General features: G+C 37.5%; 1 protein-coding gene across 1 annotated transcript in view; it reads right to left on the bottom strand.

Moving 5' to 3' along the window:
• The window catches only part of LOC107102682 (contactin-associated protein-like 5), a 129,042-nt gene that overhangs the window by 30,975 nt on the left and 70,183 nt on the right, over window positions 1-27,884 (bottom strand). The window contains exons 4-7 of the mRNA XM_015402082.1: window positions 11,068-11,215; window positions 3,948-4,151; window positions 2,356-2,540; window positions 651-794 (exon numbers count right to left, since the gene is read on the bottom strand). Of these exons, the coding sequence (XP_015257568.1) occupies window positions 651-794; window positions 2,356-2,540; window positions 3,948-4,151; window positions 11,068-11,215 (681 nt within the window). The remainder of the gene's footprint in view (window positions 1-650; window positions 795-2,355; window positions 2,541-3,947; window positions 4,152-11,067; window positions 11,216-27,884) is intronic.

Genomic DNA, 27,884 nt, shown 5'->3' with positions numbered 1-27,884 from the left:
TATATATATATATATATATATATATATATATATAAATATATATATATACATACAGTCCAAACCCCAAAAAATATGACAGGGTTAATCGCTGAATGTTCCTCTCAGTCCTGATTAAAATCTGTGGTTAAGTTCAACACACATTCCTGAAACATCATTCTGTGGAATTATATTGAGGGTCTGTATATGATTACCAAAATAAATCGTTAACGGATTTTTTTTTTCCTGCAGTTAAACCACCCACTCTCTACAGCTCGCCCACACGAGCTTTCTCTCTCCCTCTTCCTGTCTCTCTATCCCCCTCTCTATCGTATCATTCCATCAGTTCTCCATCCTTGAAGAGATGCACTGTGCTGTGAGATAAGCTTCACATACCGAAGTGATATTTCACATTTCTGACTTTTAAAAGCAGTTATGATTTCTTTGAAGAGAAGCAACAATCAGAGATAAAGCTGACAGGGAGCTTAAAAACATCATTAGCAAAGAACTAACCTAAAGTCTGATATTTCATCACAAAGCCAAAAAACGCTCCACAAATTGGTCCAATTTTAGTCACAGACCTTGATTTTTAGTATTTGCCTTCATAACTTGGAAACTCTTCAAAGGGAGGGATGCATTTATCAATGATGATGAAAAACTAAAGTGACACTCACCACACTGTGTATCTGCGGCTTGCGTCTCTTTGCCAGGTCTATTATGTTGATGCCATTATAATAGAGGTTCTCAATGCAGCCATGGAAGTTCTTCCCCAGGAAGGTGCCAGGTTTCCCAGGAAGAGGTATTCCTCCAAAGCTCAGCTGTGATGAGAGGAGAAAAAAAAGATTGATTAGCACCACAAGCACAAATGTCTCCACATTTATAATAAAGAAGATGTGAACCATAAGTCTCTTTCAGCTCCACAGTATGTATGATGTCCAGGGGACATGAGTGGAACCTGACTGCTCAACACACACATTCTTACCATGTTGTGCTTGAACAACTGGGCCATTTATTCAGCAAGTGAGAAAAGATCACTTTCTCACAACAGTATCTGAGAGACTTTCTGAGCAGTGGTGCTCTGAACCTGATTTCATGGTTCAGTGTGCATCGGCTTGGTCAAACTGCACACAGAATACCTACTTTCACACGCCGGGCATGATTCCACATCTCAACAGCGGTTTAAAAAAAACTCTTCTGCTTTCTCCATCACAGCCATGCCCCTGTTTTCTCAGTGGGAAATAATCAAACATGGCGACAGTGAACTGGCCTGTAGGGAGACCTGACTTCAGCCTAAAATCAGGGCCAGAGCAGGCAGACTGGGAACAAACCCGAATAAAGGTCAAATGCAAAAACACCTTTCCACCAAAGCATTGCTATAAAGAACTGGAATCATTTCCCAATGTCAGAAAAATCCCCAAAAAGCCACATTCAACCTTGTTCACATATAAAATAAGCTTACTATGATCACAAACTCTTACAAGTTATTGAGGGTCTTAAATTGAAATCCTAAGTATCCCCCCAAAAACCTAAAACACTTTAATTTATTTAATTCAAAATTGCAGAAATCCTTGCTTAGAAGTAAGCTATTACAACTCTTAATGGCTTATTAATGGGTGAATGTGTTCCTGAACTGATTATTGCGCCTTTTTTGTTCATTGTATTTATTTTCTCATACTTACAGTGCAAAAGAAATAAGTAAAGAAATTCTTATATTAAGTGTATTTACCCTAAATATAGGTAAATAAGATAATCTGCCAATGGAATTAATATATAAGATAATTAGAAGGTATGCACTTGAAATAAGACAATGTACTTGATTTTTGTTATTTTAAATGTAAATTGTCTTTTTCAATAGCAAAGTGTGTCACTTTACTCCTCAATTCAAGAAAATAAACCTTATTTTGCAGTTTATTAAGAATATTTAAGCATGATATTTCCCATGATATTTCAGGCTCTATACTTGATGTGGTAGTCTTTTTCTTTTAAAAACAAGGTTTGTGTTTAGTGTTTTTTTTTTTCCAACACAGCTGTGAAGCTGACAAACTCTAGGTTCATTTTATCAAGAAGAAACGTCGAACACACGATGACTTCAAGCTCCGAAACAAAAGGGCCACTGTTTACAAGGTCGAAATACAACAGCAACGTCCTCGGAGGCTCCTAGCAATGTTGAATAAAAGTATAGTGTCTTTGTCTAGTATTTAATTTTAAAGGAGCGCTTCCAGCAGTTACACAGAGCACACTTTGTTTACTGCAGTGCTGCAAGGCTCCCCCCTAATGCTGCTCATCAGAGTGCTGTTCATGATAAGGTTGTCAGTGGAGAAATATTTACACAGCTGCTCTATCTTCTCTGCAGGTTATTCAATCTAGCTAACAACTCACCTCGTAGTCCACCTCCAGAGACTGTCCTTCCCCGCTGGTTTGGAAGTGCTGTGTGTGGGAGTCCACAGTGAGGTTGACCTGCCTGTTGAAGCGCTCGATGTGAGCAGAGTGCCAGTGCTGGTCATCCAGCAGGCTGCCCACGGTAACTGGAACACGGCGGCTGCTGAACCTTGACCTGCTATCATCTGGACAAAAGGAAGACAGCAGCAGAATCTCAGTGAGCGATCAAACGTGTTCTGGTGGACCTGAGGGGAGCACAGCAGCAGCTCTTCATTAATACCTTTCAAGGTGAAAAAAAAAAGAAACACACCGTGTGATTCCAATGAAATTGGCTTATTGCGTAAAAACTATGAAGATGTCAATTCAATATTTAATCTTAAGAGAGAAGGTAAACAAACACATAATAAATCGACCCATTAGTGTAATGAACAAACCCCCAGGTCTAATCTCTAATATTAAGATTATACAATCTCAAATAAAATGAGAGTTAGGAAATTAAGTAGTTTACTAAAGCTTTAAACCCAGCACGCTATACAGAATGCATGTTCTATAAATATTTTTTACAATAATGTTTGGTTACTACATAAATGGATCAATAATAATCGCCTTAATTTACTTAGCAAATCGGAAATGTTTTCCCAAAATGCAATATGTTAATGCTGTATAATAGATATGTATGTACCCCTAATATGTTATTTAAAAGCATGTCACTCAAATCTAAACATGCTACTAAAGACAATATGTCAGGCATTCATTTTTTTATTTTATTTCTGTTTTCTTTTTTATAATTTTTGTACTGTACCATAATCAACACCATAAGCTGCCATGCAACGATCCTCCCTGATGCTTATATCATGTATAAGCTCACTTATCAACCCCTCCACTTTGATCTTAATTACATTTTATATATTTCTTCTTTTTTTTCTTCTAAAAATGAAAATGAAGGCTCTTAATATTCCTGTGCTTGTTATTATTTTTCACATTTCATTGCTGAAAAGCAAAATCACCTCACCTGTTATTTGTCTTTGGCACGAAACACTAGGCTTGAATTTTAGAGTTCATAGCAATGTGTAATTTGGTTATAATTAATATATTAGTTCAGTAGTTATATTAATCAGCATTCTAACTACTTCATTAGTTCATGGGTCTAAACCACTGAAATAAATTACTGCAAATATTTAATATGTTGTCAATATTTAAATATTTAAAGCTGTACCTGTTTAGTATTTTATATTATTTCAACTGGTGACTTAATAACGGTAAAATAATCCTTTAAACAAAACAAAAAAACAAAATGCTGTTTTTGGCAGTTAAATAGAGGCACACTCACACACAGTTTAATTTTGCACCTTTGTGTTAAGATGGAACAGTTTGAACAAATATTTTTGGTCTTCCATCTGTTGAGTAAAAGCTGGAAATAAAAAGTCAACCCAATCACAGAGGCCTCCTAGAAAATAAAGCTCTCATATCCTTTCAATCACTTCCAATCTCTGGCTCCATCTCAGGTAATGATTCTCACAATCACCACAAGGACGGCAAAAGGAAGGAAAACGAGTGATTCTCAGGAGAGATAATGGGAGGGCGCAGTTCACCTAAGTTGAGATAGAGGTCCAGTCTTCCTCGGTGCAGCTCCAGTGTGATGTAGTCTCCCCGCTGCCCCACTCCATGCAACAGGACACCCTCCGCCTGGTGGCTCTTAAAGCGTAGAGAAATTACATCCTTCACCGTTGACATGGACTTTTGGTTGAACCGATACAGTAGTGAGCTTCTCCCATCGAAATCTGCCACGTATGATTCTGTGGAAAAATCAGAAGCAGTGTGATGCGGAATGTCTGATAACTAAAAGAATAATAATGTTTTTACAGCAATGATCAGAAATGAGAAAATTCTAGTTTATTGCTTTGATGCTAATTAATTTTGCTTTCTTACAGTAAATTACTTTACTTTCAACATCATTAAGAATAAGGTCATCAGTTACATTCATCTCCCAGAGCTAACTCTCACTGCTAGACACCATGCGGCTGGGCTCTGTGAATTACCGCCTGCATGTTTAAATCTATGCACAGGAAGACAGTAAGAGCTCACAGCTTCAGCACTGTCCAACTGTCATACTATCCCATACCCTTCACTTCCACATACACCTTCAAAACTAATAAAGCATTGTAAAATACAATTATAATGGTATGAGATACAACAGTTAACACATGTATGAGAAATGGGAGAAGGGAGATGTTCTCATCAATTCTTTTTATCAAGTCAAAGGCGTTCTCTCCTTGGCCAGAAACAAAGGATGCAACAGCGATAAAGATATTTCACTATTTCATTATTTTTCATTTTGGATTAATCCTTATGCCATTTTTGTGTTGTCTTAATTTTCTGATCTGGTTTTATGTGGGTATAACTGTGTCTTTTTTTTTTTTAAGGCAAACGGAATTCAACCTTGGCCTGGATGAATATGAAGGTAATTCGACTTTTTCAGAAACTGTATTTTTCTGCTACTAACTACCAATTAAAAAAGTTCACAATACAAACCTTTGGCTGAAACTTTTTAATTTTCATGTTTTTTTATTCACCAAGCACTTTCGTTTAGAGGTCTTTGTCATTGTTTTTCACAAATTGTATCATTTTTTTAGTCATGTAGGCTCCCATTCAATCTTCAAATTTGCTTGAAAAAAAACACATCATTTATTTTTGTGTTTCATTTTTTTAAAACACGACAACAAAATGAATTAATCATCACCCTAAATGTCTTGCAAAGGAGAGAGGTCAAAAACTACCTAAAGATACATGTGCAGAATTCTGAGGCAATAGATTAGTGGTATTTAGGATGTGACAAAAGAAATAATACAATTTGGATATTTTTTTATATCTTTAAAAAGAAAAAAAACATATTTCTAAATTATTGCTTTAAGCATAATTCAGGGCTGGTAAACATTCTCAGATGTGTTCACTATAACAAATATGTTGCAGATGACATATCTGGAATATAATGATTTTGAGGATTGAATATAGTGATGGTGAGCATACTAAATGATGTTCTTTGACTTTAGTAGCATACACCTTTTTAGTGAATTGGTCACTTTCTTCCATTTAACCATTATGCACTCTTGTTTTAAGTTCAAAGGACGGGAATTCTTTAGGAAGGACCAGGAATGACTGTAAAATAGATTTAATGATTCTGCTCTCTGTGGAAATAAACTGACAATTTAAATCCAGGGCATTTATACAATCTAATATTTACAGTTTATAGGTTTTAACCAGCCATAGTGCACCAGTTAATTGCAGAGTCTGAACAAGTCTATATATCTGTAAAAAGACAAACTGTGCTGATGTTCTTTGTATGTTATTAGACCACTTAAAACACCCACACTGTTGCAATGAGGAGAAAACATTTCTAATTTTCCATGGAAGCAGAAGGATATCAGCTCCGTTTTTTGGAGAAACGACTAAGTGAAAAAATTATGAGCTGTTTGATTGAAGGAGATAATATGAAAGTAAAGTTTGAAGAGAGGGTTGCTAATCAAACTGAACTTGATTTATTGTTTCTATGACCGCAGGACAGTCATTCTCTCATAGAAATATTAAGGCAGAGAAAAACATTGCTTGGAATAGCAGCACAGAAGAAACCCGAACCAAATTGCACTCAAGAGAATGGCCGTCTGCCTCAACGATACTCTGCAGTACCATGTGGTGCTTGGCTATCATAAAACCGCTCACTGTGGTGTGTTCCGACACTGTTCCACAGCGCAGTAATTCTCTGGCTCATCTAGTTAGGGCCGCCTCACAATGCGTGGGTGAGGTGTGCCAGTAAATCCCCATTAAATGTCTTATTGAGGACTGCTCAGAATATAAATGGAAGTTCGCTTGCCCTTTATCAATGTGCACAGCCACAGAAGTCTGCTTTTTGCTTCATTACAGCCAAAGGTTTACGGCCATCTTAGCAAATACTTAAATACAAAAATGTATACTGACATATGAGTGTTTTCACATTATATTTAAGAATTACAGTAATGTTTTCCTTCAAAAATAGTTCTATAAGTAACATATTAAAGGAAACACACATTAACAGCATGTGAAGCACATGTACAGATTGCTTTCAGTGTAAAACCTTGCCGTCTGGCGTGAGTCATTACAGGCTGATGCACAAGAAAAGCAGCAATTTGCATATTTGCTTCAAGGAGCAGCACGCTGCTGCTGCTACTGTACAGCGACTGCTGCTTCCTCTTCCTGTGTGGCACCTCTGGTGTGTGTAATAGTTTCAAATTACATTCATCAATTCACTGAGAGTTGCTAGTATGGCTTTTATTGTCCTTAACACACAATTTATGCAAACAGTTTGAAAGCATGTAAAGAAACGATAAAGATTTTTATCTGTAGCTACTTAGCGTTGTGCATTAAAGGTACAAGCCTTAAATTTACATCAAACTGAGGCATTTTTTCCAACAAAATGTACGATGTAATGTATTTGTGGACCTGACTTTACCACATGTCAATGAATGTTCCAGGCTTTAGCTTTTTTAAACCACATGCAAAATTTGATAAAGCCACAGCTTAAAAGGTTTGGTAAATGTTACATAAACAAAAACGACTCTAAGGAATAACCATTTTACAAGATTGGATCAGTCTTTCATTTCAATGGCTCTGGGCTAACATACCTTGGAAATTAATACTGAAGTTTAACAGCATTCGAAGCAATTTTATTAGCGGATTTCCCGACATCAGCGATTTAACTCCCAAATGCCTGAGATACAGCTGCTACAGAGATGATGCAGCTATGACTAAAACACCTCACCAATGTCATGACGACAGCCTGTAACATCTAACACTATCTTATGTAGACCGTTCACCCACCCAAGGAGCCCTTAGGCAACAGATGGAAAGTCAAAACATCCCTTACTAATTGATCTGTTCATAATTATCTCACTTTTAGAGCATTGGGGGTGACTGTAACTGTAACACTTGTATGCCACTCAGATTGCTGATTGGAGCTCTTGATTCATCTATCTCAGTGTTTTGGGCAAGACACTTCACGCATCTTGCCTGTTGCTGGTTGTCAGAGGGCCTGGTGTCACTAATGTATAGCAGCTTCACTTCTGTCAGCCTGTCCAAAGGCAGTTCAGGTTACAGTGTAACTTATTACCATCAGCATGGGACTATGTTTGCCAATGAGTGAATGAATGAATGGATGTAGTGTGATTTTGCAGTCCTCAGATTTGAAAAAGCATTTTAAAAGTATCATTCATCACTGAAATGTCATCTTTAACAATCAGTGCAACTTTTGATATTGAAAAGTGTATAATACAAAATGGAAACATCAAAAGTAACAATATAACAGACATGATGCAGCAGGTATCAAACCTGGCATGTTACATGTGTGTTATATTAAAATGATGTAATATTCAAACTTAGTTTGAACTACATTGTTTTAATTTTATTTTTTCATTGACATCAGTGATTAGAACAATCAGTAAATTTTTTTGAGTCAGTTCATAGCTGCATGCTAACAGAGGAGGACTTTGCAGAGTACATTTATAAGAGAATACTTTCAGCATTGCTTCTATTTGTTCACATTTTTAGGTTTTTTTTTTAAATGTAGTTTTATTTACACACGGTTTCTTGATCTACTTTGCATTCCTAACTGATGAAAGCTTGTTTCTTTATTTTAAACAATATACTGTAGAACATCTTTTAATTACACAAAATAACAAAACAAAACAGGCCAGCACAGGTCATACAACAATAAAGCAATCTTAATGCTGGTCATGCTTAAAAATAAGGCAGAACTTTGTTTGTATAGTAATATGTTTAAGAGAAGTAGCTTGAATGGGGTTGCCAGATTTTGTTAAAGGCATCTAAACTACCCTTTGTTATGACACTGAGGCACTCCTTTGGGAAGACCTTAAATGCCTCTATGTGCCATAACCAAGAGGGGCTGCCCCGGAAAGCACTGTAACAAGATGCATTACCATGCTAAGAGTAAAAGTTTGCATATAAACAACATCTGCTCCATTAACGAGGTCAGTACTTCCACAGATAGACCAAAAAGAAACAAAAGACGGCCCATAGGGACTGTTTAACAAAAAATGGAACAGACGTCTGTGACATTTTTCCACAATATATTTACATACATCGCAAAATATGATAAAAAATAGGTGCCTACGCTTCTTTAACATAATATACAGCGAGGGGAATCTTTAAGTGTGAAACTTGCGCATAAACTGCGCTTGAGCAAAATTATGTTCTGGTTCTGAGTCTGCTATGGATACACTTTTTTTAAATTATAAGACTCTTTATGTATTTTCCTTTAAAAAATCATACTTAATTTGTATTTCTTTAAAAGACACACAATGTACCTTTTCAAACTGATCAAAGACAGTTTATAAATGTTTCTTTACTAACTCCCAAATATACTGAGAGTAATGCCTGGAAGGAAGGCTCTAATTCTAAAAAGTGGCTGTACTGCACTTAAAAAATCCCCCCTTCCAATTTGGATTGTTTTGTATTATAAGGAGTAAGCTGTGTTTGTTTTTTTATACAGTAGTAGTCATTCAAAATTTTCCCAGTTTCCTTGATGGGACCTTGGCTGGTCCTCTGCAATTCCTTTTTAAACATCAATCTTTGTACTAAAATATTCTGTCATGATTTTTGGACAATAAGATCTAAAGAGAAGCGTTGTCTCCTGGTCAGACCCTCTAATTCAGTGAAAGGGTGGAATCAGAGTAAAAAAATATGCATGATCATGAAAATGCCAGTGGCTGGAAGTTTAAGGGAATTTTGCTGCCATTCGGCTGGCTTTTGACTGGGATTTTGAATTCAATTCAATTCAGTTTATTTATATAATCAATTCACAACACATGTCATCTCAAGGCACTTTACAGTTCAACCAGATCATACAGTCAAATTGATTCAAAGTTTTCTATCTAAGGAAAACCAGTTGATTGCATCGACTCATTGACTCAAATACAATTCTTTACACTAAGCGTGCTTGTAGCGACAGTGGAGAGGAAAAACTCTCTTTTAACAGGAAGAAACCTCCAGCAGAACCAGGCTCAGTGTGAGCGGCCATGTGCTGTGGCCGCCTGGGGTTCAAGGAGACAGAAGCAGAGACACAAAAAGCAGCTGTAAAAGGCGGCCCCGTCCAGGAAACACACAGCCAGGCAGACGAGCACAGAGCCAGCTCCTCTGAATGGCTGCTACTGTCATATATGATATATAAGAAGGGTGGTGCCAACTCTGTTGTTTAGGTATCTGAACATATCGTATTTAGGTAATTATACTCCTCCATCACCTCCACTTCTGCTTCCATAATGGTAATAGTAGTGAATCTCTTACTGTTTCTCCTGAAATCTACAATCACCTTACTTCTGTTATTCACATTCAGGCTGACGGGATTTTTTCAACAATATTCCCCAAGAAGTACACCAGGTCCTTGTAGGCAGCTTTTTGTCAATCTCTGACCACACATCTACAGTAATAGTTTTTTCTTTATTTCATTCTTTTTTTAGCTTGCTTTCCAACTTATCTCTACTGCCTCAGTGCTGTATCTTATCTACATTTTAAGTTGCCTTGATATACTCTTCAATAACTCCATATCAATCAGGTTATTTTCTTCAGATACATCTCACCATTATGCCGGGAATGGAGAAATCTACATGTGGTTGGCACAGTGCATCCTTTTCTATAGCCTAAAAACAAACTCAAAGCGCTTCTTCAGCATCCACTGACCATATTCTAAGAGTTTTCTTTATTGCAAGCTGCCCCTGAAAAAGGGGTTTATTTTATGAGCAGGAAATACTGAGTTATGACCTAATTTTCCAAGAGGAAATTCTGCTTAAGGGATGGAGCATCAAGTGTAATCAAAGAGTAAGGCTGGATTAAAATCAAAAGTTACTGCTTCAAATGCATTGGGCAGTTCTGTTTGTTGCTTTGCAGAACATGCCATGTCGGTAACAACAGATGCTGCAAAAAGTTCAATCTTTGGGTTGCAGAGACAAAACATTGCCTTTGCATTGATAATCCACCTTTTTTGCTTTTGCTGGCCTTTTCTGAATCCATATCTGCTCCTTTAGTGAGAAAGCAAGAAACCGGATAGTCATAGTACAATAAGTAGCTTCTACTTCAACAGCTTACTACTGAACTTTCAATCTGATAAGGAAAGTGTGTGTACAGCTGAGCCTTAATGTAGTATAGACCATATGTATGTCATATAATATCAGCAACAGCTGTGGTATCATCTTTACCCCTAAATAATTCAAATGCTTAAAAGAAGGTGAAAATATGCTGATATCCATTCACATGGTGTGTGTTTTTAAAGTTGCAACATTATTGTAACCAAATATTTCTAATGAAGTAAGCAAACGTTTAAAAAATAAATAAAATAGCCTTAAATCATTGAAATTCCAGCATTACGTGTTCTGTTTTGAGGTGTAAAATTTTGGAATTCCTGTAAAGATGTTTAACATCATAGCAGAAGGTCTATATAAATATATATTCACCAATTTCTGGAAAATCAAAATTGACATCACAACTTCCTGATGAATGTTTGATTCCTCAGGAATATATGACACAGCTTCTTAAAACCAAATGAAGAAAATATTCTTTATTACTATCCATCAAGGGTAAATAGCACCACAATTCTAAGTAGGTGGTAAGAAAGTATACCTCTGAGTACTTTTAAATTGTAGGATGAACCTCGGGATGTTGGTTACTCACTGTAGGAACATCCGAACACCTCCACTCTCAGGCCCATCCATCCACTGGGGTTCCATTCAAGAGGGACAAAGCGCAGGAAACGTGTCTTCACAGGGTGGGACAGCTTGTTCTGGATGACGGTTTCTGAATTCACATTCCCATCAAACTTCTGCAGAAAGAGAGTGAAGACAGAGTAGGCTTTATACAGAACAAGCCAGTGATCATCAACTTAGGTCTCATGAGAGCTGCAGGATCGAGAAATGCATATTTCCTGAGCTGCTTGAACAGAAAATCTAAATCCTGCAGCAGCCAAAATAAAAACACAATATAGACAGGGCCAAGGTAAAGCATGCCTCTGCTTCTTGAATAAACTAGTTGATGTAAAGTGATAAGAATGATGATGTGTTGAAGAAATGTGGGAATATCCGTTCTAACAGCACCATGAGAGGTGGAGGAGAAATGACCACTGAAGCAGCCTGAGGCAAAATAAGGGCTCTCATATTGTGTTTTTCTCCCCGCAGAGCTAAAAGCAAAGACCTCTGAGTACAACTATGAGATGTCATTCTTCTTCTACTTTTTTCCATCCCTCGCTGATTTCCAGTCTGCACCAGATAACGCCAGAGGACATAAACAGCGAAACAGAGTGAAAGATGGAGGCTAAAACAGAGACAAACAGCCTCTCTTCTGAGATGACTGATTAGCAGCACCACCATAACCGATTCCTGGGCAGGTGACATATCAAATCAATAAGCACAAGAAAGAACCAAGATGATAGATCTTTGACAGAGAGGCTTCAGGCTTTTAGGAATAGTTCAACACAGTCAGACAGGAAAAATCATTCACCTTGCTTTTGGCAACATGAGAACACAACGGGAAGGAGCATGGAATGACCATAGGATTCTTGCGGTGCACTATGGAACAGAGGCATCATTAAATGTAGCGGGACCCAGCATCTTACTGGATAATCAAAGCAGCAGTAGAGTGCTGAGGCTGATTTATGCCAGTGCTTTCACCGTTTTGAGCCATGGCCTGAGTGGAGCCTGGTGGCAGAGTCTTAAAACAGGAAGAGCTGGGCTTATTACAACATGGGCTATAATTCACATCAGCACAGTGGGGATTAACTAATGGCACTGAGCTTTACTTACAAAGTTAATGTGTTTGCATTACCACAGCTCTGCTGTGGAATGCCTCTGAAGAAAATTAACCAGGCTGAAGAGTACAACATCAAGATGTACAGTATGGAGGTTGAAAACACTTGTATTTCCACATCAATATTTTGATGAAAACAGCCTGCTGTGGACGTTGCACTGAGTTCCAGTTCTAAAACCAATTCAATTTAACTGCTGTTAGGTACTTAAAGGCTTGCGTTACAGCACTGAAAGTGAGAGTTCAGATCCTAAGTATTTTCAGATCAAATATTCATCCAGAGGGATAAGTAAAATGGAAGGTTGAAGGAAAAGAGGCATTCTTAGGAATAATTTATGAGTAAAAATAGCGAAGCAGGGGGAGGATGTGTCTGATTTTCTCAGTGAAGACCTACTGCAAGTCCACCACGCCTGAATCAAATAACTGGAAAGCCTCTCAGCATGCAGTCAAATTCTAGACTGCTGCTAATGACCTTATTATCTGATTTAGTTGTGTTAAACCAGAAACACAACTAAAGTTTGACAGTTCTGGCCTACTGGCTGCGTTATAAAAACCCAAACCCAGTCCCCCCCCACACACAACTGTAACTTGGGTTGGGGTGGGGGATGACGAGGGTCTGTGATCAGGAAATGTCTTCTGCATTATTTTCATGTACAATAATACTCTGCTGACCCAAACTCTCCTGTGAGGTGAGAAGATAAACAAAAGGAGAAGGAACTTTACCTGAGCTAACCCTTGAGGAAGTGTGGGACCTGCTTTGCTCTGTAATGCTGCTTAGCCAAAAAGCAAAGCTCCCAATTTACTTCCAAAAAAGTTTAAAAACAATCCACTTGACTATGTTTCCAAGTTTGAAGACGTTTTGCTTCCCATCCAGGAAACTTTTCCAATTCAAAATGTCAGAAATAGCGTTGAGTTTGTGGATTTATATAGTAGTCCTTGTTGGGAAATTGAATGATTCAGTTCAGAAGTACATTAAAGTCAGAGTGGAGGAGCTATAAACCAGATCCAAGGCATGCAGAGAACTTGTAGGTGTAAATTTGTAAAAATACTTTATACGTAAAAAAACCATCCAGCCTTGTGCTAAAGGTCAGAGAAAAATAAATAGGCTAATCTTTTCCAGTTTTAGGTCGGCTAGAATGCTGTTTTAGGAGTTTTATTTTTGTCTTTTGTCAACTGTTTACACATTGTACTGAAGTGCAAAGTAACAAGTAAATTTCTCCACTGTGAGATTAATAAAGTCAGTCAATCAATACTGAACTACTGTATTCATATAACTCCTTTATTGGCTAATAGTCAACATGAATAACAAAGAATATATGAACATTAAAAAATCTTTAAAAGATTTCATCTTCTGCTTTTTAATGAGTCAAGAGTAAAAAGAGAGCATAAAAACAGAGAAAGCTTAGTTCGGAAAGGACCATTCTGGAAAGACTGACTGGTCCTTTTAAAGATTTTGGATTTAATACCTGAAGTTTTAAAAAAATCAGGAATAAAGGAGAGAGTTTGGCCATACAGGTCCATGGAAGTTTAATAAAGGGTTTTAAAATGAAGCCAGTTTTCACTCATCTGTAAACATCTTCTTCAAGGTTTAGGGGGCTATTCATGTATAGATGAGAAAGCCAGTATTGCTGCATCGGTTCTAATTCATCCCAACGGTTTTCTATAAGCTCAAGGTCATGACTCAGTGAAGGCTAGTCGGGTTTTTCAAGAACAAATCTTTATGCAGGCATGGGAGTAATTTGAATATCTAAATAAATCAATGTGATGATGTGACCACCCCCACAAAACAAAAAAAATGAAAATAACTCCGGGGGTTCAAATCAAACCCGAACAATAGCAGAAATAAAGTACCATCCTACACTTGATGCTAACTTAGCCATTGATCACAATTTGATTCCTAATTTCTTGTTCGTTTCCATCAAGACTTCTGTGAAAGATCTGAGATCAAAATCAGGATCAGCTTAAAGTTCTCAGAATCCATGTGATCGTAGTTAATTCAGACAAGGCAGAAGTTGTCTTGCGTATGCTAATAAGTTATTATTATCCAACAAAATACTCTCTGTGTGCCATTAAAAAAGCAGTTTTTACTGTTATATTGGGCCAGTTTTGACACAGGAAGCTATATATATTTTAATTATTTTACAGTCTGGCACAAAGAAAATAATTTAATCTGAAACAAGCTTAGCAGCAAAGTCTGCAAATCAAAGAGTATTTTAATCATTTTACAGTCTGGCACAAAGGAAATAATTTAATCTGAATCAAGCTTAGCAGCAAAGTCCAGCAAGTTCCAGCAATGCATAATAGTATGTTATACTTAGAATTAATTAATGACTCAATGATAATATTGCACAAACCAAACTGCACTTTAACACAAGACAACTAGTTTTCCTAAATAACTTTCATACTTGTATTTTACAACATGAAAAATCCCTTTTAAAACTGATCCAGTTTCTTGTTATTTGATTACACTCAGTAAAACTGGATCTGAGCCACATGTCCTCTAATTGACTCTGCAATCGACTCACTCACATAATGAAAACAGTCAGATGTACGTCATCTTTAGTTATTTGTATTCCAAAGAAATCCCACTTCAGGAGCAGCTCAGTGGCCATGCTGACGTTTGTGTGGAAAATGTTGCAGCAGAGCATGCCGTGTGTTCCAAGGAGGAGATGAAGTCTAGTCTGAGAATATGGGCCTGAGGGTCCAAATGACGTTCCAAAGGGCCGGGGGATCAGGGTCAGTCCCTATCCACCTAAGCAGCCTCACTCTATGGTGACTTCATTATTTCTATTTATGCTGCTGTCACTGGGAAACTGTTCCTCCCTGTTAATTAAGACTCTTTATGCTTCCTCTCCAGTGATGAGCTCCCTTGTGTCACTTTTACTTTTTTTTTTGCATACTGAACAAGCACATACGTTTATTTTAATCAATTCACTGGGGGACAAATTTTGCTTCTGGCAGCGAAGACGCTACTGTATGTGCTAGAAGGTTGGTGGGAAGTTAAACAGCCTTAGGCATCGCTACGTTAGGAGAACGTTACAGAAAAACTATGCTTAGAGGAAATACTGTAGTGATCTCAGTCTGTCAGCTGCAGGCCTCTGATATTTCTTCAGTCCAAAGCACAATATTTGCTTTTCTGTTTACTTCACAGTGTTTTGGTTAAAGCTGTGCGACTCCTTATTTACAGCACTTTGAAAAAATGAATATTTTACTAAATGTTTAAGATATTGTTTTCTAACCTATATCTTCTTTATAGGTCATCCCTGTCTGCTGTGTTCCTCAGTCTTTGTGATGCTGTTTGTTCAATAATGCTTTCTGCATAGATAAAGCATGGCTATGTACTGTAGACCTTCCTCCATGCTGTCTGTATAAAGGGCTTATAGACTAAAATACACATAAAGTATATATTCATACATTCATGGGGATATAGACAGATATAGAGATATATCTCAACCATAGAGATATGAGGTAGATGGACGAAAAACCTAATCTTCAGACAATGGGGAACAGAAGATGAGGTACCAGAGATTCTGTCATGGGAGGATAAGCCCCTACACGCGATGTACCACCAAAACATAATCAAAGTGGCAGATATTAAGAAATCCTACCAATGGCTAGACAAAGCCGGACTGAAGGACAGCACAGAGGTACTTATTATGGTGGCACAGGAGCAATAGAGGCCCAGATTTACCAGACAAGATCCCAGGTGCAGACTGTGCAAATAGGCCCCTGAGACAATCCAGCACATTACTGCAGGGTCTAAGATGCTGGCAGGGAAAGCTTACATGGAGCTCCACAAAAAAGTGGCTGGAATAGTGTACACGATCTGTGCAGAGTATGGGCTGGAAACCCCAAGGTCAAAGTAGGAAACACCTCCAAAGATGGTAGAGAATGATCAAGCCAGGATCCTGTGGGACTTCCAGATACTGACGGACTGAATGATAATGGCAAACCAAACGGTTTGCCACCACATTGTGGTGGTGGACAAAAAGTAGAGGAAAGCCATTGTGGTTGACATGGCAATACCAAGTGAATGCAACATTTCAATTCAATTCAGTTTATTTCTATAGCGCCAATTCACAACACGTCATTTCAAGGCAAATTGATTCAAAGTTTTCTATCCGAGGAAAATCTGTTTATTGCATCGAATCATTGACTCGAATGCAATCTCTCACACTAAGCATGCTTGTAGCGACAGTGGAGAGGAAAAACTCCCTTTTAACAGGAAGAAAACTCCAGTAGAACCAGGCTCAGTGTGAGCGGCCATCACATGAAAAAAAGAACATGAAAAACTAGAAAAATGCCAGGGCCTCAGAGAAAAGCTGGAGAAAACTTGGAAGGGCAAGGGATCCGTGGTGCCCGTGGTCATTGGAACACTCGGGGCAGTGACCGCCAAACTTGAAGAGTGGTTACAACAGATCCCTGGAAATACAACAGACATCTCAGGCCAGAAGAGTGCAGTTCTAAGAACAACAAAGATACTGAGCAGAACCCTCAAGCTTCCAGGCTTCTGGTAGAGGACCCAAGTTTGGAGGAAAAAAAGGCAGAAGACCACCCGTGATGGGTAAGGAAGAGTTTATATATAAACTCTATAATTTCCTTCCTAAATAACGAGCATAACATTTTATTTGATCATTGTAATAACTAATTCTACTGGCCGGCGTGAATGACTTTTTTTTTTTTGTTGGACTTTTTTTAAACCTGTGTGTTCTATCCTCAATCTTATTATAATCTATTTTGCTAGCATTTTCTGTTTCCTTGTTTCTTTAAAAGAAGATGCTGCCAGCTTAGGTCTTTTTCTTCAGCTTTGTGATTCAATCTTCTTCCATTCTGTGTGTGTCGACTGAATTCTTGTTAAACAATCTCAGCATCCATCCCTTGTAATGCCAATAAAGCTGATTAACATAAGCACTGCTGAAAATGTTGTAAGGTCATCTGCACCTCGTACCTCTGAGGTCTGCCGGACTTATAATGAGCCTAAATAACACACTAAACTGTATTCTTGTGGGTGACCTTTGAAGACATATGCTTGAAATCTATTTTTTTAGGGGTATAAACGATGAGGAGACTGGATTCAAATTTAAATCTCTCTCTAAATTTGTAGGTTCCACCTTGTTTTGGTTTTTCATGGTTATAAAGTCCTGTCAAACATATTGCATGCTTGTAATTTAGAACGTGTAGCTGTAAATCCATTTTCCTTTAAACCAAATTGTCTTAGAATTGCATCTTTGTGCCTCCATTGATACAAATTGGTTTGTGCTAAAAATGCATTTGTACTTGCAAAAAACATAGTAACACAAGTTGCATTTTGTTTTGCTTTTTTAAGTAAAAAATCCTGCGCCTGTGTTTTCTAAATTGCATGTGAGTTTCAGGTCTGAAGTACGAATTGTAACTAGATGGTTAGATATTTTTCTGTTCCAACAAAACTGATTCAGACAGCTAAACATCATGGAGGGCCTAGTTATTTAGACACTGCTAAACTAGGGATATGTTTAGGCATGCAGGACAATGTCAAGAATCCAGTTTGTGTGATCTGTTGTTTTGTTTGTCTCTCCCTCCACCACCACACCTGGGCTCGTTGGATCATTATCTGGAAGAGTACTTAAGCAGTTGACTGTCACTACCTCGGCGCCAGAGTGTTTGCCAGTTTTGGGTAGTTTAGCTGAGTCTAATTGAGTATTGTCTTTCACTGAGTTGTTTTTGTCTTTGCCTTTCGGCAGGAAGTCTTCCTGCATACTGGATGTTTGGCCTTCTCCCCCTGGAAGGATTATCTGTGTTCACATTGAGCAGGGGAAAAACCTCCACATGTGCCGTTCGAGTTCTTACGGAAATCCAAGTGACAGTCCGCTCCATTGCTCCTCTTGATCGTACGTATGTCTACCTGTCCACTCTCCAACGAGTCCCCTCTTCACTAGATCAACCCACACTGACTGGATTCGAAGCGAGAGAAGAACCCCCCCAAACGTGAGTCCCTCACTAGCATTATCCTTATGGCATCCAAGATTCCCATGGTCGCTGAACTAATCATTGTGATATCCTCTCCAGACTTTCTAGTTCCTGTTCACCAGCTCTCTGAGGTCCAGATCCAACCCTCTCTACCCTTACCTCAATAAGCCTGTCAAACCTTTGCCTTCCCCTCTGAGTGGTTCTCTGCATTTTGGGTCAGATCCTTAAATAAATCATGACAGACAGCAGCTTTTCAGGTACCCAATGTTTATCAAATTATTGTTCTAATTTGATTCTATTTTTCAGTATTTTGATATTTATCTATTAAATTACTGCTGGAGAAAAGTAGATAATATGCATTCTATTTTATTCTATTTTAATCTAATCTATTTTATAATGAATGTGCCCTAACATATACTCTCAGTATACAAAATGACAATAAAAGTTGTCTAAGTGTAATATAGACTGCTGATCGATCTGGGAAATATAGAAACCATCTTAACAAAAACTATCTAAAACTTTTAGCAATGAAATCTGAGTTAGGTCAACATTAATGTTTACTATTAGTTTAATAAATTATATTAAACATCCACCCCAGGACAACACAGAGTGAAAAAAACCAATACACAATCATAACCAGATGCAATTTAGAGAGTCCAATTAACCCCACAAGCATGTTTTTTGGACTGTAGGAGGAAGTGCACAGCAAGAACCTCAAGATTGCTAATGAGTTGCCCAAAGACAGCGACTGCAATCATATAGGTAGTGAACCTAATCTCAACAATTACTCCGGTAACCTTTTCTAATTAAAACACGTCACCTTAGAAACAACTTCCTTTCTGTGGATTAATTAATATCTTTCATTTCCTTTGGGAGATGCGATTTTTTATCTTTTATTTTTTACAATATGCAGCCTCAAATATAAATTTCATTTGCCCACTAAAGTGGCCTCAGCTATTTCATTTTTTATTTCATTTACTTCAACCTTAGTAGAGTGTATGGATAATGACCATAGCATAAAAGGAGAAGTTTGGTCATATTCAGATTTCAAACATCTGAAAGTACTTTAAATATAAAATGATTACATATTATTCAATAAATGATAAGTGTTTTTAACGAAGAGTAATTTTCATGTGAATGTGCTTTACTAGAGGCCTCCATGTTTGTCAAAGAACCCTACTGCCACCTACTGGTTTGTGACGTCACATTGTGGTATCGGCTGTTGATCAAGTCCCAGTGCCGTATCTGGTGTTTGTCACAACGCGCTATTATCCAAGTCATCTTGAAAACATTTTTCTTCCAAATGTTGGCGACATATTACGTGTTTTTTCTCTGGCCAGAAGTTCGACGGCAAATCCTCCCTCTTCAAAGTTGGCAATCCAACGACGAACCGGTGGAGGATCATGAATCGGAAAGGTGAAATAACAAATTTTTTTAAATACTTTTAACCAATGTATTACAACATCCAACTGCCATGCACATGGGCATTGTCAGTTTAACTATAGCTCTGGTGAATTTCAATGGTGAAGTCCTCTGGAAATCTTCAATAAATGTTGTTGATTACAGATGTGTCTAGTAGTTCCCATTGATTTTGCTTGTAAAGCGGCGAGAATTGCGCTAGGCTTACTGCACCGTGACGTCACTGTCGGAAGAAATGGCCATTCCCAGACTCAGTGATTGCAATGAAAATTTATGTTTTTATTTTTTCACTGATTAACTGTTAATTCATTAAATCACTGCAAAAGTATTAGTTTTAGGTAAAGCTAATGATCCATTGATTATTCCTTGCTGACTGGACTGGAATAGAAGTAATATGAGATTTTTCCTACTTTAGTTTTTCTAGACTTTGTTTTTATTTCTAAACTTGTGGAAAATAAATGACTTATACTGTCTTTACTGATTTTCAATTATTGGGAGTTAGACTCCTGATTGACGGCCTCCATGATTTCAGTAAACACAGCAGTGGCGGTAGGCCCTACTGCTGGAACAGTCTTTGCATATTTCTATTGCAAAGATATGCCGTGTATCATATATGCAGTATTCAGGCTCTAAAATATGCTTGGCATGGCAGATTTTATTTAAAATTATTTTCATCAATATAAAAACTAATTTGGGCTAACAGTACTCCCAAAGATTACTTGAATCAACAATTTGAAACTGATAACCAACTCCCTTTTCAAGCTAAAACCCTTTGAATATGGTTGTAATTGGGTTTATTGCAACTTACTTTCAAGAAAGCCCTAGGTTCAACACTTATTTGTACTTTGTGTTTTCTTTAGTATTTGCACAGTGATTTGCTGCCTCTCTGTGCAGTTTTTCTCAGTTTCATCAATCTAGAGATGGTTTGTGAGATATTTGTTTGATGAGTGTCAATTTCTGAGGGTGTCACTGGAGACACAGATAAAGGAAATGTGTCACTAAGCATCAAGCGCCAAGCTCTTCCAATCTATCCACCTAGCGAGTAGTTGCCCTTTGGCCTAAAATAAGCTGCTTCTTCTCAGCAGTGGGCGTTTCTGCTACACTCAGCTTCACACAGTATAACAGCACTAGTGGATCTGACATGTCAATAGTCTTATTATGAGAAAGTTTTCACTTGATTCTGCAATATTTTGGTGTAAGCTGTTGTCAATACCCTTAAAAAAGGCTTATTGGAAATATTCCAGGTAATTCCAAATGATTCCAAGTGTTTCATTTCATCTACTGTAACATATTTACAGTGGATGAATTTGTGTTTGGGTAACTCTTTCCAAATATGTTGTGTCACAATCGCTGCATTCTTTGTTGTGGCAATTCATCCTACTGTTCTAGTTACTGGCCCTTGAGATCTGACATGACCTTATCAAGATGCAGACGATCCACAGTCTCACATTCTGTGTGTGGAAAAGTATTTTCTTTCAGACAGTCTGAGTACCAGATAGGAGGAGAAAGACATGTAGCTGGTGTGTGCTGTCAAAAGTCCCTTACTCACAACCAGGGGTGACCTGATGTCAGACCCTGTGGCTACCATTACTATCATAGCATAAAACTGTGATGTCGATCCACCACAGTCCCCTCATTAGCACCATATATGCACAAGATTTGTCCTTCCCAGTAATGACACTCCTTGGCAATTATAATACAGCACCACTTGTCATCAGTCCATGCATTCCATTCACAGCACCAGTCAAAATGCTACTCGCTCTGCTCCAGATAGGATGGGGAATAAACTTGTTGTTTAATTTATCCCAGACTTGTGGCATAGTGTGAAATGTCACCGAAGCATTTTAAAGAGCCCAAGATCTGCCTGAACTGCATGCCGAGATGTCATATGGTTCTGTAATAAAACTACTGTACAGGAGGATCTTTAATCTAAGTTCTGTCTGGGTGCTCCTATATAAAACAATCAACTGTAATTCTGTCTGTTTGAACAATTGCATGGTCAAACATTACGGCCTTATGAAAACAAGACAAAAAAAACAAAACAAAAAAAAACACACTAGTATGTAAATCTGTTAAGTGCTAGTCACACTACCAGCTCTATCTTCTGTGTCTGGAAATGTTAAATCCAAGTTCTGACTGACTGTCAAGCTCACTGACACACACCATTAAAAATAAATGCTTCACTTCTAATTCTACTAAAAATAGTATGCCTTTTTACATTCAATAAATGTATAAATCCAAAATACGTATTTATCTCCGCTCCTTATGTGTACAAAAATGGAGTGTTGAATGCCTGGCCAAATTCAGAATTTTTCCCTGAATACAAATCTGTAGGCTTATCCCTACAAAGTGCATGATCCAGATCCTTGCCAAGCCCAATACTTGCCTTTTAAACCCTTTATATATCATATGCTTGACACACTGCTACTACATTTGCCCATTTTGGCCCCCCGATTCTCTGGTGCCTGGCATACAAAGTTTTGCAGTTCAAATACGTAGAACAACAAGAAAGAAGAAACAAAAATTTAAAACAATGTTCAACAACAACTGGTGGTAGTCTGAGAAAGATCATATGCATATTTTTGTATTTTAGTACAGTTTTTTATACCATTATCTAACTGACTTGGAGATGTTGTGTGTAGTAAAGACGGAACAAGTTATTTTAATTTGTTTTGTGGTTGATGACTAGGCTTCATGATGAAAAAAACAACAAAAAATAGTCATCACCTGCATGTTGAAACAAACTAAACAGAGTTTAGGCCGATCTGCAAATACAATGACAGGTTTTTCCCTGATTATTTAGTTCTTAAAGGAAACAATGCTCCAAATCAAACTGGGTATATAAAGTACTTGCAGGACCAAGTTTGTGTACAAAGCACCAAAACCTGTCGCAGCTGAAAGCTGCAAATTTTGTATAAAAATCATGATTTCATGAGCACTATTATAGTCTAAAGCTGCAGGGATCCGAGGGGCTGTGCCTGTTTTTGCTGCACTGCAGGAAAAAGTAGTGCAAGCTATTGGGCAAATGTTAATGTGCCAGTTTAAATAGATTTGGAAGAAAATATGTATTTTTTTGGAATACCAGATATCGTTCATTTTGACAAACCCATCTATTAATCTGTAAACCTCAGACTTCCAGAACAAGACAGAGTCCTTTCACCTGCAGAAATACTTGGATGACCCTGTGATCCTGGGGTCGATCAGAGATGGACAGAAGCTGAGGGAGTTGGTGGATCGTTTTGTGGCATGGTTGGAAACAAGCAGCTGATGCTGAATGTGAATTAAACAAGAGAGATCGTAAATCTAAGAAGAAACAGGAACAGGTGAAACCTTAAGTGTATATATCCCGGAAGTAGGGCTGCAACAACGAATCGATAAAATCGATAAAAATCGACTTTTAAAAGCGTTGGCAACGAATTTCATCATCGATTAGTTGTGTCGCGCGATTAATGCGTCATCCGCCGCGCCGTCATCACTGCCTCTTGACTGAAAGAGGAAGAAAAAAAAATACGGCAGAGCGAGCCAGCGCCGGAGGTGCAGTGTTGCCAACTCAGCGACTTTTCAGACCCCTCCAGCGACTATTTTTCAAAAAAGCGACTAGCGACAAATCTGGTGACTTTTTTCGGTGTCACTGGCAGCTTTTGGAGACTCTTATGTGAAAGCATGTATCGTTCCTACTCTGCCGTGGGGCGCCTCCCCCACCCCAACCGCGTTTTCCCGCAGGAATCCCTCTCAGCGCTGCAGTCAGAGCCTCAGCGTCCAGACTGCAAATGAAGCGTGCATGCACCGGGATTGATGGCGCAAATTGATCACAATAATTAAAATAGCCTGCGCTTTGTAAAGTGAAAAAAGTGATAACATGCAACTTTTGTCAAAACAAATGAACATGGCACGGAACCACCATGTTTGTTTGGTTTTAAAGTTGGGAAACGTTACGTTAGTTTCTCAGGTAGCTCATCTGATGCTTTCCTTACCTTGTTAGTAGGTTACAGACAGTGATACGGTTGCCTACTTATTTTACTTTTAATTTCATTTGAATTAGCTTAAGCAGCGTTTATATTTACTTTATAAATAAATTAACTTGCAAATTATGAGGGCAAGGCTTGTAAAGTTTAAATCTTCTGGCAAAGACAAAGTAAAGATGATCCTGCAATTTATGGAAGTAAAGCAGAATAAAATCCAGCAAGATCAGTAATATGTCAATTAATTATCTGCCACATTCCCATGTAAATATCTGTCTTTGGAGGATGTGTTTTTTAACACCCCTAGTTCTCTCATTTTTATTCCAAATACAATTTATAATTTGAATCACAGGGCTATTTTTATCTCTATGGTTCAGTATTTTCTCAAGTAGCAACTTTAACTGCTATACTTATCTTAAAAGGCAGAACTCTTTTAGTCTAAAAAAACTAATTTGTTGAAATGGGGGGACCTATTGTTTGAACCCCTTAGGGGCTTTTAAAAACAAAAATGTCTTTTTTTGCGCTTTATGAAACAAAGTACAAAGTAGCCTATATTTTGTGGATGTACAGCTACATTTCTCATGTAAGTTTGCGTAGTTTTAACACAAACATTTATTTTTCATATTGCACCAGTACAGTTAATGAGCAACCTGTAGTTGTGTGCTTGTTTGTTCTGTCTAAAATGTTTATTTTGGAATAAAGAGGTTAATATAAAAAATATTTTTTGTCCGATTCATCGATTAATCGAAAAAATAATCGGCCGATTCATCGATTTTTAAAATAATCGTTAGTTGCAGCCCTACCCGGAAGTATAAATATTTCCTCACGGTCTGCACTGGTAGCATAGCAGTGAAGCCACTAAAGGACAGAACAAACTTTACTTCTAAGTTTAGATTCTCCACAATTCAACCGCTGAGTTCATTTTATGGGCACCAAAGCACAACTAATAAGGGTATAGCAGCATGTTAAATCAGATTTTTTTTAAATAAAGCTTTGACTTCGTACATTTGAAGCAATCATAAGGTCCTATTATAAATCCAATTTTAGATTTTTCTATATTCCATTTTTACATAAAGGTCTACAGATAAAATAAAAACATTTCATGATGAGAAAATCGCCACATAAAGTCAGTTTTTTAAAGTTTTTACACAAATGAGTGAACAAAAACTCTACAGGTTAATAAAGCTGTGTTGTATAAATCCCTCTAGAACCTCTGAAGATGAATATACAAAATAAAAATTATTATTCATAAAATAAACATTAAGGAAAGCCCTAAGACTCCTCTCCATCAGAATGATATCAAATAACAGTGGCTTCAGTCAGGGTCTTCAAAACGTGCTGTAAGACAAACCACTACAGGAGATCCTTCCCGCCTACAGCCATTAAAAACTACAACTCTTTGTAGTAACACCTATAAGAGTCACACCAAGATTGAATCATTCTTTGGGATAGATAATGTATTTGAATTGCATTCATTTCACTGTAGAATTAAAGCTTAAACTCTGATTGAGAAACTAGCCAATTGGGTTTTGAGGGCAGTAAGTGTTTCCAATGGAGCCATATAGGTTTGAATTGCTTTTGTTATCTTTAATTTAAGATCATTTTGTGTCATTTGCAATTTATATCTAAAACAAATCCAAGAAGACGGTGAAACCTTATGTGAAACAAGTACATCTTTCAACTACTTAATGTTTTGTTTTTTGTTTTTTATAGATTATATTACCTGATCTACATATTGATCTACATAATAAAAATTTAGCATCATTACATCAGATGAGGATGCTGCCAAACATCTTTTGCACAAAAAAGGTCTGTGTGACTCATCCTCTGAGAACCACAATTCCCTCAGTAACTCTCTAACAATCCTACCCATAATGGCTAATTCTACTGGAAAAGACGTTTGGAACAATTCAGATTATTGATGATGGTGCAACCCTTCATTTGCCAACATTTATCGGATGTAGTAACCAAAGGCTAGCTCAAATTTCCTGTGAGCTGTGTAGTATTAGTCCAATCAGCTGTACCATTACCACTGTTTAGAAGGAGAAAGGAAATTAGCAGCATAAAATGACTCTTTGGCACTCATGCAAACACATTTTAATCCTTGTTAGATCTCAATCTACCTGAATCGTTAACATGCAAGCAAATTAATGTTTAAATACCTCCCTTAAGAGGGAGAATTTGTTTCACATATTTATTCACTGCTGCATTAAAAAGAGATTTTTAAATGAGGCTTTGCAAGGATAATGAAGGATAATATAGACTCCCTGCTGGAAAACCTCCTCTCTTTGGAACCATTAATATTTGCAAAGACCATACACTTAATGAACTTTGAAGGGAATTGCAAATATCATACAGAGTTTCTGTTAAAGTATAAGATTTAAAACTGAGGAACTGCAATTTCAAAATAATGTATTTGAATTACTCAGCACTTTCGGAAACGAAACTGAAAGATCAGATGTATATTTGCCAGACATGCGCCTCTTTTCATTCAGAGGAAACAATATTCAGTTGGTTTTACTTTAGAAAGTTCCTCTTGACAAGATGAGAAGTGGGAGGTAATGATAAGGTCAGTACTGCCATGGACTTAAGAGACAAAACAAGCAAGTTATTTGTTACAAAAAATAAACTTTAATGATGCAACAAATTAGTGGATTATCTTGACAGAAAAAAATTAGCCGAAACCGAGAGAGAAAATAAACTCAAAGGCATCCAAACTTTAATATCAACTTTAATAAACTTTTGACTTCTGCAAATTTAGATGAAAACAGATATTTAAAAACTCACTGTATGAGAGATAGACCAATACATTGGCTTCTGAAATCTTTGGCTGACTTTAATGTCAGTATATTCTTCTTCAGTTTAAATTAAGAAATTATAGTATTTGTTATCATTGTGTAATTTCTATAATGTAAATGGAGAAAGAAAATTATTACAGCATTTGTACCCCACTGATATTCCAGATCTTATGTATCTGTGATTTTTAAAGAAAATACTTCTAAAATTTTATTTTAGAGGAGTCTTATAAATATGGGAAAATGTCATATGTCATTTGTCATAAGGCATCCGTAGTGGGCATTCTTGGCAGTCTTTCCCAGACTTTCACTTAGCTCATATTGATATAAAAATTTTTCTTGTATCTATGGATTTTAAGAAATACAATTTTGGGCATATCATCCAGCTGTAGAATTAGCACAACATGATTTTCATTGCTTCTTTTATATTATTTGCTTTACGTTTTTAAACATAAAAATATCCTTGACTCTTTTAAGGTGTTCAGGTTCATAGAAGTGATGATCACTTTTTAAAATAAGGAGTTATTTCCATTGGTTCTTTTCCATAAAAGCATAATCAGAAAAAAAAAATGTTAAAGACCCCACCAATGTGCCCCCCTTCAACACATTCTATTACACCTAGTATAATAGATCCAGAACTGATAAATGGAGCCTAGGTAGGAGTTCAACTGAAGAAACTGATTGCTCTCCTACATCCACCTACAACACAGCCAATCAGCTTTGAACCACACCTCAACGAAAGCCGATCGGCATCCAAAGCTCATCTTAAAAGGCCTCCGATCCGCAACTTGCCTGCTACTTAGTGCGCAGGTGGTGTTTGCGCTGTCTAACTTCATTCAGATGACCCCGTTTCAACCCACCTCCAGCCCCTCCTCCACCATCGTAGCCAAAACTTAATCAGAGTTTCATTACTCCCAGACTCTTACTGCATTCCATGTCTCATCTCAACCGGTCTGGTCCAGAAGACCGCCATGTTGAGCCTGGTTCTGCCAGAGGTTACTTCCAAATGGAGAGTTTTTCCTCTTCACTGTCCATCATGACAGTGTCTCTCAACCTGTGATATCCAAACTGGACCTCCATCCTCCAGGTCCCTGATAGAAGCTCTAGTATCAGCTCTTGCAGTCCACTGGATCTCCCCATTAAGCTCAGCATACCGTCTCGCTAACCAGCAGTCTACAGACTCACCAACTTCATCTATCTCCACTCAACCACCAGTTTCAGGCCTAGGGGGGAAACGGCCCTATTCTTTAGTCTGTTTCATGATTCATGCCGAGATCTGAGTGCCAAAGACCAAGTAATTGTATCAATAAATTTCTTCTAATTGTCTTCTCTCTTTGTGTGTGTTTTTCAGATTGAAATGTGGATACCTGCATTCTGTTCTGTCTTTAGGAATGATTCTTGTTTTACTTCTACTGCAGTTTGTGCCTTAAGGTGCATCAATTCATCATTTCAAACATTCACAGTAAAATACGGTAACAATCACTTGTCAGACTGTTATAGAAGGAGTAGGGTTAAATGTATCAGATATTATTGGGTTTGGATGTGCACTGCGTGTTTAAAGGAAATTTGG

This window comes from Cyprinodon variegatus, unplaced genomic scaffold, assembly GCF_000732505.1.
Source record: "Cyprinodon variegatus isolate N-32 unplaced genomic scaffold, C_variegatus-1.0 Scaffold1296, whole genome shotgun sequence".
NCBI lineage: Eukaryota > Metazoa > Chordata > Actinopteri > Cyprinodontiformes > Cyprinodontidae > Cyprinodon > Cyprinodon variegatus.
This window is presented reverse-complemented; position numbering and strand designations above follow the sequence as displayed.